The sequence below is a fragment of the Strix aluco genome, chromosome 8 (assembly GCF_031877795.1).
Source record: "Strix aluco isolate bStrAlu1 chromosome 8, bStrAlu1.hap1, whole genome shotgun sequence".
In the NCBI taxonomy this organism is placed as follows: domain Eukaryota; kingdom Metazoa; phylum Chordata; class Aves; order Strigiformes; family Strigidae; genus Strix; species Strix aluco.
In genome coordinates this window covers 3,788,707-3,805,944 of record NC_133938.1, presented here as the reverse complement: position 1 = coordinate 3,805,944, position 17,238 = coordinate 3,788,707, and the positions used below count along the sequence as shown (strand labels likewise).

The window sequence follows — 17,238 nt, the reverse complement described above, 5'->3', positions numbered from 1 at the left end:
GACAGATAGCAGATCAGATTGTAAACTGATGTAATTAAACAGGCAATGTTAATTCCCAGCACCTGAGACTCAAGTCCTCCATGCAGTGTTGATAACACTAATTTCAATAATTTCAGCAAAGCAAACTGTACAAACAATAGGTGGAGGACGGAGGAGGCTCTTCACTCTTCTAGATGATCAGAAACTCACAGCAATTATCAGTCAACAGTTCCAGCTGCCTGGTAAACTGTTAAGACTAAAGTAAACACATCACAGCTCTGAGGCTGGAAACAGAAGAGCTGTAATTATTTTGAAGTTTAACTATTGCCCCCATCTCCAGATATAGGGAGCAAAACGATGCAGACCCCGATGCTTCCAGCTTCCGACAAAGACGTGTGGTGCTCCTCGTGCAGAAATTCAAGTGTGCTTCTAGGACGCTCAAGATTCAGGTGCGACGTGTATAAAGCATTAACCGTTTCCTCCCGATAGCAGACAAAAGCCACATTACCTTGGGCAAGCCACATTCCTATTAAAAAAATCATGTGTGAGATGGAGGAGCAAGAGATTCCCTCGTCTTTGCTGTGCGTGTGGGGGAAATTCAGCTGTTCTGACAACCAGATCATGTTTGATACCATCGGAGCTGACTCGATAGAGATGTCAAATGGGAGAAGATAGCAGAAGTCTGCCTTGCAGTTTAATTGGCTTACACTTTTGTATATCCTGTTTTAAAAGTAAGGCCTTCAAAATGTGATTTGGACAAGTGAGTTGTGTGGGGCTTTATCCTGGGCGGTCTTGCAGCCTTCTCAGTGACAAAAACAGTGCGGCTCTGAACACGGGCTGTATATATGGTTGGATTTATGGAGTATTCATTATTTTAATAGCACTTATTGACTTAGGGTCAAATATCTTTTTCCAACATTTTTTTATTTAAGGAAAGAGCCCGTATGTCACAATCTCATGCCTCATCTAATTGGATAAGTGTTTCCTTTGTCCTTGAAACCGAAAAGTAGACTGCGTATCCAGGAGCTACAGAATGAAAAAGCATCTGCCTTTGGTATTTGGCATGCCTCAATTAAAAAACCCGCTGCCTGGGCTATAATTTTTTTTTAATTCTGACCAGAGCACTTCTGCTCAGATTCAAGCGGACAGTTCTGAAGGTCGAATGAGGGGTATGTAAAAAAAACAAATCCTTTGGAACAATATATAGAACATTAATGTTTTACACACAACAGAAAAGAGGCCCAGATCCAGCAAAGCCAAGTTCAGAGTCATGCTGGAAGCAGGGGAACGGCTGGCGTGCTTGCTCGCCTCCGAGCATTTCGGTGAGCTCCTGCTGGAGTGGAGCTCAGGCCCACTCTCAAGACGTGACTCTCCTCCCTCCCAGTCCCACAAATCCAGCGCTCAATATGCAAAAAACACTTCCATCTTTAAAAAATAATTGAAAAGGTGCACCCTGAAGTTCACTGGATCGATCCCTCTGATTTATTTTATTTAGAAGACACTTCATTGTGTCAAAGATTTAATGGAGAGGTTATGATGCCCAGCCTTTAGAATATCAATGCATTAAAACGGAGTGTTGCAGGGAATGCTAAAATCCTCAGTAACGTACACCCAAGCAAAACTGCCGGATTTATGAAATATGAAAATTATTGCACGGAGTTTAGATAATGCTGGGGAAAAGCAGTATAGGGGCCAGAATCCTTCTGCATGTGTCTTACAAGTAGTGGGATGAAATTTAGGAGCCTCACTGTGGTCTCTTTCGCCTTTCCCTCACATCCCTTGGAGCATTCGCTTCCCAAGCTGTATCTTTTGAAATGTGTGTATTTTTACGTGAGCAGTATTTCCCGGCACACTTGATTAAATACCTTCCCTTGTTATTTATTGCCCATTAAACAACATATCTTCTGCATGTACCTTCGCTGGACAAAAAGATCTTTGCTATCAAATGCAGACCTCAGCATGTCTTGGGCCAGAGCAGTTCACTGCAATGATCTCTACGTGGGGCTGCAGCTGAGACGCATCGAGAAACCGCCGGCAGCACAGAACAGGGTTCTCTGTTTATTAAGCAGCATTTCTGGTATCTGAGAGTTACCCTACTTTACTCCATTTTACATTCCTTGGTGCGTGCGATAAGGTTGTAATACAGAAGCTGTCCAAAGGTTTTTTTTCTCTGTCTCTCCTTGGGGAATCTCTCTCTTCGGGTGCTGCAGGAACAATTGCGATCCACCGGAGTACTGCTAGGCTGGAAAGTTTCAAGTGAAACGGAAGGGCGGGGGAAGGAATGACAAGTCCTTTTTACTGAAATTCTCTCCCCAAATGGATTTGGCAGAGCCCGGCTCTGCTGATCTTAAAGCAAGGTTTATCATTTGTGCAGGCTGCTGCCTGAAGGGGGAAAAGATCTTTGAAGTTGCTGAATGATGGAAGGGTCTCCCCCCTCCTCTCCCTCACACACATTTTTTAAGGGTGGAGACTGGGAGATGCTCAACTGCCCTGAGTCAGGAAATTACATGACAAATTAAACGATTATGTGTTTTAGTGCTGAGCATCTATTTAGACATTTAGCATCAAACATGCATTTAGCATGAGTTCCACAGGCATTTATACTTTTCCCCGTCACCTGTAATTCTACACTGCATTATTTTACCGCACATCAAGAGCTCCCCCAGTCCAGTATCTACACCTTGAAGAGGTTTCTTTATCATTTAACTTTATTACAGAGGCACTGCCTGGACACTGTTGGAGTGACAAGGACTATTTCCTTAATTACTGTACATTGATAATAGCATTTACTCTGGCAGCTCCAGTGCTATTCAATCAAGCAAGATTCAATACAAAAAAGCTGATTTGCCAAAAAAGAGATTAGCATAAGTGCCTACAGTCACATTCTATTTTTGAAGGTAAAGCTACTGTGTCTGTGAGCTTTCTTGTGGGAACTTTATAAAGAGAGATTAATCTAGTTTATCTCCTTCAAAAGATATTTGGGGAAGTCGCAGAGAGTCACTGCTTAGGCTCTTTTGGTAGTATTTTTCTATAAACATGTAAAATAAAGAACTGCACAGAAAGTGCTAATCAGCAGCAGGAAGGTATATTTTTTCTCTTACGTGGACGTAGACATTTGTTGTGAAAAACTCTATGTTCCCCAGTTTGCTATTGCTGTTCTTTGTCATTTAATCAAGTGGTGACTGTAGCTGTTGCACTTTAAAATTAAATGCTATTATTTATGGTAGAACTTGTTCTAGTTAAAAATGCAGACCTCAGCACTGTGTACGTTTGTAAGCAGAAGGTTAAGCAGGACATTTTAAATGGTAAAGCAAAGGGCTTAATCAAGGCTGAAGAGCAAAATGCAGTGGGATAACAGATATAGTAAATAGGCATTAATCACCATACAGGCTTAATCCAGGTATTAGGCAGTCTTGGGGCTAATAAGAAGACTCACTTACATAAGGACTCATTCTACCAGCCCTTAAGTAAGTGAATAACTTTATTCTTGGGAGAAATTTCACCGATGTTAAAGGCCCTTGCAATATCAGGCCTACATTATGTCTTTGCAAAATGATGATCACACAATTATTTTGCCTGGAGGGGATTTCTGAGTTAGGAGGCACGTGGGGGTGTGGTTCAAGAAAGGAAAAAATTGAATCGCCAGAGCATAAGGAGCCACTTTTCCATGTTTGTTTTTTTTTTTTCCCCCCTTGACACTGTCTATTACTGTGACATCAAAATCCAAGCTAAGTACTTCTTGCCAAAGATGGACCAGATAAAATTGCGAAGCCAGTATCATCTCATGGGAGACAGCTCACTGTCTTAGTGACAAATTTAGTGACTACAAATCCAGGCTTAGACCATAGTCCTTCCCTAGTCATAATCCAGCACTTGCACACTGGATTTGCATTTAACTACTGATGAACTAAAATTCCACTTTCAAGAAGATAATAGCACATCCATAGGTATGAAATTCACTATACAAAAGTTCTTTTATTAGATGCTTAGGAAGATTAAAGTGCTTCCACGTTTAATTTAACATCAAAAATTCCAACTCTGCATACAAACAGACATGTCACATGTACTGACACACCAGCACAAGGCCCAGGGTGGGCTTTGGCACCCCGGTCAAGCTTGCCTTACCTAGCCCTGAAACAGAACAGGCAGAGTGACGGTAACAACCTAACCTGTGGAAAGGGGAAGGAGATGGGAACGGGGAACAGGGTTGATGGCTACGGTTTATCTATTCAAGGAATAGCAAGATGAAAAAAAATCCACAAACCTTTAATTGTGAATGTAGGAGAGGGACAGTGATGTAACTGTTCCCAGGGAACACTATTCTTATTTTGTAGAGGGAGGTGAGCCAAGATACTTAAGCTCTAGAGAACCTTTAACACAGGAAGCTATTTATCATAACAAGCTTGGTTGATACTGCTCCCATACTGAACCAATTAGATTAGCCTATTTCGTCATACTTCATAACTTGGGATGATAGGTTTCCAAGCATGGTACAGTGCAGTAATTGAATTTTGATCAAACACACATGGCCCATAACCCAGTATGTGAAACTTTCAGAACAGTTCACAGCTTTTAAATATCCAGTCAACATGTTGCCAAAAGTACAGGATGTACTTGATGCAAGTGGGAGAGGAGGGGGGGAGCACGAGTCCACGCCGTAACTTGGTACAGCTGTAAAACAAACATTTTTTTGTTCCGATTCTGTTCCTACTTTAGCAAAGGAGCTGGGAGGAAGACAGTGAATGTCAAGTAAGTCGTTTTTCTCCCCAACCCCCACACCCCCCCAGGCACACATTTTCCTTTTAACATTCTTAGATTACCACAACCTTTTAAATTCACTATACTGTACTTACATACTGTATTAGACACACCAGCAATTATGTTTGTTAGCATGACACATCCATTGCTTACACTTAGTTAACAAAATAACTTAAAAGTTGCATGCGCCATCCTCTTAATAGTGTTATAATCAATGGGAGCATGGAATGAAAGCCCTAAAATTACCCCCCACCTCTGCATTCCCCAGGCTTCTGCCTCTGCCAAAACAATCCATGCAGTGGGCAGTCTCATCTGGCTCAAGGTGAACACTCCGTCAGTTCTTCGCAGGCAGTGATCTCCTCTTACATGTTCTTGCCATGTTTTCCCCACAGTAAATCCAAGGAACTTTGAAGAAGACTCTGTGTAAAAGGAAACAGAATACATTAATAAATTCATTCCTACGGCTCTACTGACTAGGGGGCAAAGCACCCACCGCAGAACAGGTTCATGACATGGAAAATGCTGTGCCAGGCTTTCTTTTGAGCAAGTAATGGCTATCCATATCAAAGCTGCTCTCTGGCCTACAGCTAAGAGTCTGGCATGTTTAAGCAATGGAGCAGGATATCCCCAACCTCTGCATACAGTGCTGCCAACTTCTTTCCCAGCTTTGAATGCTTCGACCTGAAAAGCAGCTGGAGGCAGCTCCAGGCACCTCAGCTACCCGAAGGGGAAGCACCAGGGCAGCCAACACCTTCGCTTTCATCGAGGTGGTGCAAATGACATAAAAGATGGGAATTACTGCTACAGCCCTCCAAAGAGCGTAGGATCTGATGGTTTACCCAAGCGCTTCTAGTTGCCTCCGAGCCGCCTCACACACCTGCTCTGGAGTACAGCTGTGTGAGAGAAACAGCCACAGGTTCCAAGGGGAGAAATGGTGTTTTTCCAATGGAACAAAACGTACAGCTCATTTAGCCTCGCTGTTGGTTGGGGACAGGTATATTGTCCAATTACAGCCCCCACCCTGTCAGAGACAGAGCGTGGGGGATGTGCTGGATCCCTTCTCCCTCCCCGCCCTGCTCCCCACTAACTTACGATGCTGCAGAGAAAAGAAAAAAAAAAAAGAATTTGGTGTTCAACTTATCAGACTTGGACCAAGCCTCAGCTCAAACCAAGGTTAAATAGGCCTGTTCTAAGCCTCTTAAAGATAGGATTTATATATTAATTACAGTAATGGAAACTGATATTTATAATTTTTATACTGCCTAAAATTCTGCTGTGTCATATGCATCTGCAGAGCCTGAGGACTGTGCTTCTCGGAGAGAGCACTGCAGTCTTGAAAGCAGCCATTCAAATGTATAATGGAGAATTATCGCAGCATGAGTATGTTTGAGATTATAATGAAGCACGAAGAGTAAGAATTAGAAAACCTGGGAAAAGCAAGGAGTTTGTATTTGAGACAAGCAGTATTTTTTAAACATTATATTTTGTTGGGAGTTTATGGAACTAGATCTTCACCACACCGTGCAAACAGCATTGAGACTGCCTTTTTTATTCTTAATTTCTTTTCCTTTGCTGTAGCAAAGGTCTAGATAGTGAACATAGTGCAAAATGCATCTTGGCCAGACAAAATCCCCACATCCACTTTCCAGTTTTCTCTGTTGTGCAGGGAAAAATACTGGAGTGCAAAGTCTTTGCTGTACGATAAAGAACAACTTCAGAAGATTTGGAGATCTGATAGGGGGTTTGGCTCCACCTTCAGGAAGCAGAAGGCAAAGAGACAACACGGTTTTAAGTTTCAGACATACTTTCTGCAGAAACTGAAGCCTACAGCCTCCTCTCATTGACATCTACGGCTCCCCAATGTGTCTTTGCTTCAGATATATAAAAGATTCCCGGATCTGATGCTGTGACATTTCTACATACTTGAGTCAGCTCTGAAGAGTCCAACTCCTCCTAGAGGCACTTGAGGACTTGTGGCAGGATGGCCAAAGGTAGCGGACACATGAACAAACAGAGCTGATATATGAAGAAAAGTCAACGAAAAGCAGCTCTGAGGTGAAAAAAAGAAGTTGCAACACATAGGATGTCACAGAGCCATTTACACTGTCAGTGCTAAGGTTTCCATACAGAATGCAATTTTCTCTTATAATTCACAGAGATTAGAAAGGTTCTCTGGGTAACACAGATGGATTGAGAGGAAGAAAGTGGGAAGAGTCTTGATCAAATTTCAGTCTAGCAAAACACTTAAGCATATGCCTAAAGTTAAGCTATTTTTTCTCCTCAGTTTCAGGCAGAAGATGCAAACAGAATAATCTCTTGTATTTCATCTCTTGGCAGACTCTGATGCAGGCTGAACCCAGAACATAGTATCTGGTTAAAAAGCATGATTTAAATGAATTAAAATGATGCATTTTTTTAAAGAAGCCATATAGCAACCATTTATAATAACGAAAATGGCAAAGCAGTTAGGGATGAGATGACACTTGAGTTTGAAAGACTGTATGATATATTAGTGAAGTAGTAGGCAATCACACAATTAGTGACAGTCCTATGAGGCAATGGAAACGTATGGTTGCTTGCAGAATCTTGCCTTTGGCATTTCCCCAGCTGGGTGCTTAAGCACCCAACCTTATTGTATTCAGCAGCATTTTCTGGAGGAAACAGGTTTGAAAACTGCAGAGCAAGCAACAGGAATGGTTCTCAGCACAGAAACGGACTAAACACCTAATGAATCTAAAAATAAAAAAACCCAACACCGAGAAGAGATGCGAGAAGACTGAATAGACATAGCTGTGTAAGCAAATATAACTGAATATACTCTTGAGGAACAAAGGAAACAATTCTTGATGGGGTGACAACAGATGTTCTCCAAAAAAATTCTAACGGAGCATTTCAAACACAAAGACCTTCCTGTGGAGCTGAGAAGTTTTACTGGCAGACATACAGTAATACGTCTTTGTAAACATAATAAAACCTAACATTTAAGGTGTTATCAGGTCCTGAAAGCAGAAGTGATATCTTCATGTAATAAGTGGTGGGTGGTGGTGGAGAGGGAAACAGTTAGGATAACAAAATACTGTCACAGGAAGTTGCCACAGCACAGTTGTGATTTAAATCGCAGGAGGAATAACTAGTCAGAGAGTTTGTTCTAAAATATCTCTAAATCTGCTCTTTTGGAAAACAAGCTCTAAACACAAGTGAAAGATGCACAGGTTGACGTAACTGAACAAATACAATCCAGAGTAATTTACTACTACGGTAGGAATACCTAAGTACAACCACTTTTGCACTGTGCGAGTGATTGCAAAGTGCCCAAAGCTGAATGTTTCTACCAGCTGCTGCTCTTTCACATCATGGTTAAGCAAACTGCAGAAAAGCCAAAAATGGACATTAAAAAAAAAAAAAAAAAAAAAGGAAAAATAAGAAAGTACAGGTATAAGGAGTCATTTTTGCAATGAGTGAACTGCACCGGTACTTAGGGAAGATTTGGATTTAACTCTGGCATGGATCTGCAGCATCTTCAGTGAATAGCTTTATTCAGGTTTTTGAAGGCTAGGCACTTTAAATTCTTTTTTTAAACTCTGGCCTTTACTTTTTATGTTCTTTATTTTTACAGATACAGAATAATACTTCTCTGTCTTGTTGGAATGTTGAAAGGATTCCTGAATATCTGCAAGGCCAGCACATATCATTTTATCTGGGAATGCGGCAGGAGGATGCCATAGTACATTGTCTAATTATTTCTATTGCTTTGCAACTGTTTTCAGGAAAACAATCCAGCAACAAGATTATTCCAGTGCAGTCAGAGCAATCAGAACTACAGAAACACTAGGATGGACAACTTGATTGACAGGAGAAAGCTAAAGCAGGCGGCAACACAGAAAAACATCATAGGACAGACATTCTGATAAATATTACTGTAGCCAATTTATTATTAACACAGTGGGACAGCTTTACATCTTGCATCACACTTTTCACAGCCCTTATGGTAAACATGCCATATCTGACAATTACAAGATGAAAACAAAGACCTCACTAACGCTCTACTGGCCCTGCAGCACTATCTGCTTACTCAGTTAACCCTCTCTAAACTTCAGCTAAGGCAACTAAACAGGCATATAGAAACGCAGAGATGGGTGTTCAGATATGGACCGTAATTCCAACAGTATCCAAGTTCCAAAGGTTACGTCATCTGTGGCACTAATTTCTAAAAGGCTTTACAGACAAAAGAGAGGGTTGTAAAATAAGTGGAAAGTTGTTAGTAAAAAGACAGAGGAGCAAGCAGAATACACCATTTAAAGGGAACAGAAATAAAATTTTGCTAAAGCTTGGAAAACTGCTCTGTCTGGTCACCTGTGGCTTCATTCTGACTGCTCTGACAAAGCAGTGCAGTCCTGACAAGAGCACGCACTGGTATCACAAACCAGAGAGCACCAGGATGAAAGAATCCCACAGCAGTTTTTTATTTCCTACACGGGTTGACACACATCTTCTGTTTCTACAGAAACACTGTAACTTGGAGTAACAAATCTTTCTCTCTGCTGGCTACTTGGTTTCTGGGATTAACAGACTATCTGATGGACCTCATAACTAATCATGTTTTCATCTGATTCACACAAAATAGCTCTTTTACAGATAATGAAGCACAAGATGGACTGCTGAAATCATTAAGTCAAGCCCTCAGCTACTAGTACACATGGAAATACATTTTAGAATGAAATCCTGTGTGATGAGTTGCCCAAGGCTATTTTTTATTATAATATCCACGATATCTTCCTATTTTCACAGCTACACTATCAGTTTCAGGGTTAAAAACCAAAAAGCAGACAAGTCACAGGATGATCTTAGCCATAAGATTTTATTTGATTCAAACGTTTATTTTCTGTTCACTTCCTGTCTGTTTTTGAAAGTATTTCAGGAAACAAAACTGACATGCACAAAGAGCATTCAGTGAACGAGAAACAAAAGGGAGAGGCAACAAATATCAGGCAAGTGAACGAAGCTAACAGAGTGTTCTTGTCTCTTTGAACCCACAAGTAAAATGCACGTTAGCAAGTGTTCCAAAACTACATCTTTCTTGCATGAAGGAAAGAATTAATGTTAAGCACAAAGTACTCCTTGTGTTTTATTCTCATTACGTGGTATGTCAGGTTACGCTGAATTGGAAAAAAACAGGATTTCTTTGCAGAACTTTCCATGCAGCAGTCTTAATGTAGGTTTAAAAGAGACTAAAACCCACAAATTGCACTTTTAAAAATCAATTTAGAATCTCATTTTTTGTAATTGCCTTAAAAATAACATTTGTGGACACATTAATAACGTTTTGAAAGTTTCATCTGAAAAAAGAATAGCCTAAATTTCTGAAAACAATCGACACTAAAGTTTGTATCACATGGACTTCTCATTCAGTTACCGCCGGTTTTCATTAGAAGATGAAGGGAATGTTTAAAATTGGTCAAATAACATGAAGATTCTGTTGACATGTTTTCTGTCTCTCTGTGTATATGCTTTTCTCTAAAGGAACATCTACATAAATGTTGGTTGTCCTAAAGACTTTGGTCAAACAACTTTGAAGGACTGAAACGCAACTGATCTAAAATAAAAACTTGAAGGGCTTTATTAGTACAAAGAATTCACTTTTTTGACATTCTGTAGCTGTAAAACACATGCAGCAATTTCTTTTCAGAAAAGGAAGGTATGCATTTCACTATGGATGGTTCCAAGGGAGGGAAAAAAATAAATCAAAATTAGCAGAACGATTATTTCCTAACCTCAGGGCACCCCAACATCCACCCTCCTTTTTTGTGATGTGTCATCTACGGTTCTAATTTTTATGCATCCATATTTCTACTGTTGATCAGGACTGACCGAATTTTGCAACTTGGCCAAAATCTGTCTTTAAGCTTTAGAGAAATAATTATTTCAATTAATAGAATTTCATGGGGTACACAGCATGAGATTTAGAGCCATCCGGATTTTAACTAACAGGATAGAAAGGCAGGCAGTTTCTGTGGTTTGGGATATTTAAGTTCATTTACAAACTGCCACACATAGTTATGAAAACAGACCCGGAGTGTAATCCTGGCCCGTCCATGCTAAAACTCTCATCAGTTTCAATAGACTAAAGATCAGCATAGTTGTGCTGAACAACTCTTTCTCCACCTCTCTGTAACACTCTAAATTATACTTACAGACACAGAACATCAGTGGAAATTGCAAAAGTCTGCACATTTTACAAATGGTACAACTTGGCAACAAACTATGTGCTCACAGAAATAGAGCAGTCGCAAAGAAACTTGGCTCCTCTGAGGTAAACTCATTCACTTCAGGAATTTTCATATTTTATCATCTCTGTTCAGTGTACATCTAATATTCAGTTCTGATGAAGTGTAATTAATAAGTCATCAGCAATTTCAGTGGACGACTGGATCCATCTGGAAAAAGAAAATGCACCTATGCATTGGTGACACTTACTGCCAGGGTTAAGGATAGGTCTGCATTTTCCTGAACGTTGCATTGGTAATAGTGAGCCGTGTAAGCCTCGCTCCATAGTAATCTATAATGTAACTAGAGCCATCGGAAGGTCCAACGATCTACAAGAGAAAAAGAACCACGACTTTTCAATATGAAGTGAAATATATACTTTGTGCTAATGTCTCAATTACCGCTAATTTTCTCATCATAAAATTAGTCATGCTTAATTAGTCAAACAGAAACTAGATTTATTTTGAAGTTATGCTGTAGTTTAACTATTTTAGCGAGCACTGTCTCAGAAGGAACATTTCCCTAGGGCTTCTAATCAACCGAATTACACAGCCAGGCGCTGGTACCAGGTTAAGCCGATGAGGATTTGAGTCACAAAATCAGGCTAACAAATGAGTAGGCTCCAAACGACTTTTCTTGAACAAAGGAGGGTAGGCAGGAGAGAATTAGGTTGATGACAACTGTCTTTGAAATACTGCACAGGTAAGGAATGGAGAGAAGATCATGGCTTTTTTGTTCTGGAAATGCTAAATTGATGTGGGGTCACCAGTAAGATGAATAAGGAGAGATGAAAGATACTCTCAACTGTATCTGTAAGTGATCTGAGGCAAGATCACTGCAATAGCATAGAAAGAAATTTGAGAATGCATATAATTTAAAAGACGTATATACAAAGATGCATAATTTTAAAATATTTTTCTATAAACCCCTATAAACAATTCCTATATCCACAATGCATTTTAAGTTCATCACAGGCAATTTGCAGTTCATGTGAAATGGATGCACTGTAGAATAAGACAATTTGGTAATTTTGTGATGTCACAAGATGTCACCCCAGCTGGGGATTTAACCATCATGACTCCTACAGTCACAGCTCTCAGGTGATGTGGGACTTCTATTTGGAGGAGAGGCAGAAAAAAAAAGTGGCAATGTCTTCTTTCCTGCACACCGCATGGACACCCCAGATGATGGGCTCCATCAGCATAAAGCACATGCAAACACAGAACTTCAGAATCCTGGGAACAGCAGAATGTCTCTGCAAAGTCCAACACTGTGTGTCACATAACGAGCTCATAGGTTCTGATAAAATGAATTTATGGTGTTACAACTTCCAAGCTGTTCGTTATGAGTATTTATAGATAGCTAATCTAATTTTTAATTCAAACAACATATTGATATTTTGTATTCATATTCTACAACATCAATCTGTAGAGCTAAAATAAATGCCTTTATTTTTCAATACACAATGGTTCTTAAGGCTAAAATGCTAACAAAGAATTAGCAATCAAATCAAAGCTTTAACAGTCACAGATTTGTATCTTGTTTTGAAAGCCCTGACTTACCTGCATTGAAATAAGTATGAAATCAATTAGGCTACCAATTCCACAAAATCCTACAGTGCAGAACTTTAACAAACCTAAAAAAGGAAAATTAAATTTGACTGTAGCTTTCTGGTGGCAATTACATCCCAACTCTCTCCCCATCCCGCAAAAAAAAAAAAAAATACACACACATATCTAGAAACAGACCTAAAGTTAAAGATCTTTAATTATCAGGGAAAAAAACCAAACCACATATTTCTACATGCTGAATATACTTTAAAGATTTTAAACATTAACGATTTATTCTTTTTTTTTAACAGAGAAATATGCTTAAACAAAGAAAGGCAAAACTTAATCACCAAGTTACTGGAAATTTTCCTTTCTGTGACAGAAAAAAATCCCAACTTGAGCTGCAAAATTTACTTATGAATAGAAAGAGACTTTCTACCATCTCATAAGTTGCAGCACATACTGATTTGATTTTCAGAACATGCTTCTTTGGAGAACAATCCTTTGTATTATTTTTATATTTTTGCTGAAATAGGAATATATTTTGAAGATATATATACATATATATAAACACTTCTTTTTAACTGGTATTCAGACATGGGGGGGGGGTGTATGAATAAATGAAAGATTCATAGAAAATATATGGGAATAGCAGCTAACAGATAAATGTTTCATTAGAAGTTGCCATGCGAGGCAGACTTCATTTGGAAAATGCCTTCAGAAGAAGGAGGCTGTCTTAAAATTTTTTTTAATATCAGTGGTTTCTTGTATAATTAATATAATGAGTACTATATATACTGTAAGTAATACTTCAGCTGAGCTAGGCAAACGTCTAGGTTATTTTGAGAATGAGATACTCATTGTAAAGACATTTGTCTCTTTACCCAGGCACAGGCAGTATGAAGGGGAACGTGCATCTGTTGCATTTAAGTCAGTTGTAGGCTACGCTGTACAGGGAAAACATAGTTCCCTGCTAAAAAGCATATCCTCACTGTGCTTACAGGGGCCAGCACACTGCTGAGGCAAGAGGGAAGCACACTGGTAACATCAAATGTGGCATCCCAGAGCACCTCTTCCCCCAGCCACGAGTCATGCTGTGCTAATACCTGCTAGTAAAACCATGCAGCTGTTTCCCAAAGAACGAGATCGCTCTCAGTCAAATACCTGAAGGTCTCCTGACCTCCGTCTCCTCCTTCGCGCCCCCCCCGCCCCCACTCAGAAGCAGCAATCTTGTCCCACATACCACCTCCTCTCCCCCATGCCCCGTTGATGAGGCTGCATATGGAGGAGAGCGGGGGAGGAACTGCGTGCACGCTGCGGGAAGAGCATCCCACTGTCTGGATATAGCTCCCGTAGCTGACAAGATGAACCTACCCTGATTTATAAACTCCAGGGAGACAGTTTATAATCTCTCCATGGAACAACACAGCAGTCAGAGAGAACAGGGAAAAATACCTAACGACCAAGAAGATGGAAAAGTAGTAGCAGGATGGTCTTTCAGCTGGTTAGAAGAAAAGCCTATGTGCATATTACAACTGTGGTGCCACTTAAATGTGCAAAAACCCAAAGTGTATCACTGTTTAAAACAACTTGTTCCCAGTGGCTGATGCACAAGACTTGCAGCAGCCAGATGCAGTTAGCCTGGGTATCAGTACAGTAACAAAACATAAGGGAAACAGCTGGCTAAAGAAACACTAGCCTTAGGAAACAACAGTTAAGATGATTAAATAATGTCAAACTCTGGTGAACAGTTTACTTTGCTATTACCTACATCGAGTGCAATCACCATTTAAGATATTTATTTGTGATGCTCCTTACACCATCTCCTCTCACTCTCCGGTCCTGAACCTTGCTGCCAGTTGGCATTTTAGGAATCCAGCAGTTCTCTTACCATTGCTGGTTCATCTGAGGAACTGGCTGCTCCATTATGTTACTGGATGTAGATGAACTGTTTCTGAACCTGGAATGTATTTCTGGAGTGCAGGGTAAAGTCGATTTTTTTCTTTCTCCTCACTTCCCTCCCCACAAGCAGATCACACTGAGAAAATAAACCGCTCTAAAGCATGGAGGGAAAAAATAGTGCTCTTACGCAGTAATAACTTATGGTTTAGTTCACAGTGTGTGGGAGAGGAAGAGCTTGCCTTCCCAATTTCTTCATATTCAATAGCTTGTTTGTATTTGTGTGCTCTTTAAGCAAAAGAGAAGAAAAAAAATAAACCAAAGAGCATTTACAGTCTTCATTACGCTTGCGCAAAATATTTCAATGCTATTAACCTTTCTTAACTATTTTTTGCCAAGGCATGGATGACCTAAAAAATCCCCAATCAACCACTGTCAAGGAATCCGATGTACTGATTTTTATTCTTTTTTTTCCTTTTACCTATTTGCTTTTGTCTTCTTTTATTTCAAAAGCTTGAAAACTTGACTTTGGAAGAGTTTAAGTCTTTTAACTTTGGTTACGGGCTACAGTACATTCCAGTAGGGTTAACAAGCATGAGGCATAAAGATCTTCTATATGAGAATGGAGGATTTATAAATCTATATTAGTACAATATATTACACAATAATTACTGCAAATTATTAATCCAAATCCAATGGTCTAACAAAAAGGCGCACCTTACTGCGTGCTTCCAAAAATGTATCTTTTTGTGAAACAGATGGACAAATAAGTGCTAATTATAGAATCTTGGGGAAAAAAAAAGACACAGATGTTAACACAAGATTATCAATAAGGACAGATAATGGTACTAAAAAAACAAGGGTTTGCATTTAATGGGCAGAAACTCAAAATTCCTAGCTGAAGTCACAGCAACATGTATAGCTTTTTCCAGTTTGTTGCTCCATGCTATCTAGACTTACATTTACTCTCTTTGTCCAGCTCAGAAACAAAGCCAGTGAAAGCAGTTCTAACATACTAAGGTATTTCCATTATTTAAAAGCCAGCGGCACCATCACCCTGGGAATCAGGTCCTAAAAACACTAACCAGAGGTAGGTCTTATTAAATGTCCCAGCTTCTGCAGAACTGTTATTAATGCTGTGAGCTATCTTGAAGACATGCATTTGTCAGAATAAATTCCATGTCCCAAAACACTAGGTTTACTGTAAAGTTTGTCCGCTATTTTCCTGGTAAAATCAAGCATCATTTAAGTAGCTGGCACATGAGTCAACACCACTTCTGTGTCAGTGCCTCACAAAGAATGCTGTGGTAAACGTCAATGCAAAGCAAACATAAAGCAAAACTATGAATAGCAATAATCATGTTTGCTTATTAAGATTTTATCTGCTGGACAACTATATATCCATTTGTCACCACTCGCTTCGACAGAATAGCAGGCTGAGGACAATGCAGGATTTTATCTTACCTGACAATAAAGTAAGGATTCTAGTTGTAAATATTAAAACTATGACTGTCAGCCTTTATCACTCAAAATATAAGTATACACATACAACTGAGTCATAACAACAACCTTTACCTCAAAGAAAAAATAAGAAATAAACTTACCTAATGCAGGATAGCCTAGATAAAATCTATCTGCTCCCAACCATCCAAGAAATAAGGACAGAGCCACTGCCACTTTGTAGGAGTATCCATTTCTGCCAAAAGAAGCAAGTAATGTAGACAATGACTGCAAAATATATTCACTCATACTTTTGAGAATTAAAGTAGTGACTCATTTGCCTGCTGCTTCAGTTTAAAAAAAAACCACCACAACAGACTTGTTATTTATCTTCAATTAACGGACACAGAATTGATAATGTTAAGCTTTCAAACTGGGTAGGCATCCTCCATAAAGCAACCTCAGCTGTTACAACTCAAGTATACTCTTGCAGAATACAGATTATTCTGAAACTAAATCATGATTTCTTGTCAAGACATAATTCAGTTGTTGATGCATTCCCAGTTTCACAGAGTACTTCCTAACAGTTCAGCCCTACTGAGACAACCCTACAAAGCGGTGTATGCATACTGTCTGTAGGCATTAGTCTCACACGCAGCCAAATCGAGAGGAACAGGATAGACAGGTGAGATGTCAGCAGAGACAGGAATTGCAATGAGATCTGAAGGAGAAATGAACCATGGCCACCAGTTGAAGGAGCTGCAGGAAGGATTCAACAAAAAGGGTAAGTCATGTATCCATTTACTACACTCGAAAGGTACAAAATGGCACAAGCTCACAAACGAGAAGAACTGTTGACGGTACAAAGATGTACAGGGTGGAGAGGTACTCTAAAGTGAAGCATCTCATGGTTAGTCATACAAAATAAACAGGTACTACAGACTTCTTGAGATTTATACTAATTGGCGCCATTCTTGCCAGTAGCTGGAGTGATGTGGCCACCTAACCACCTGTAACTTTCAGTCGCTGCTGATGTGAACTTTACACTAATACACAAGCTAGAAACATACAGCTATTGATGCTAGAACTTGCATCCTTTGCTGCATTGGCAAACAGCTTCTGAAAAGAAAAGCAAACCCAAATGTAATTAGAACTTTAAAAATATTCATTAATTCACTGTTTCGATATGTGCACTACTATGTGCCAGCAATTATTTAATAAGCCCATTGGTTGACAGCTGAATAAAACAGAGAGTTTCACAAAGACAGTAGCTGAGAAAGGTCCAAGCACCTTTATTAAGCACTTTCAATGCCAAAAAAGAGATCTACCTTTTTGCTTATTATCTAGA

At 39.6% G+C, this 17,238-nt stretch overlaps 1 protein-coding gene across 9 annotated transcripts in view; it reads right to left on the bottom strand.

The window, feature by feature from the left end:
- TM2D1 (TM2 domain containing 1) overlaps window positions 1-17,238 on the bottom strand; it is a 28,561-nt gene that overhangs the window by 4,293 nt on the left and 7,030 nt on the right. For 3 of the 9 annotated variants that reach the window (XM_074831867.1, XM_074831868.1, XM_074831870.1), the window contains 4 exons: window positions 16,055-16,146; window positions 12,564-12,637; window positions 11,212-11,330; window positions 3,930-5,156 (listed from right to left, as the gene is read on the bottom strand). In XM_074831867.1, coding sequence (XP_074687968.1) covers window positions 11,220-11,330; window positions 12,564-12,637; window positions 16,055-16,146 — 277 coding nt within the window. In that variant the 3' untranslated portion in view covers window positions 3,930-5,156; window positions 11,212-11,219. The other 6 variants (XR_012624099.1, XR_012624102.1, XR_012624098.1 and 3 more) reach the window with 6 other exon arrangements.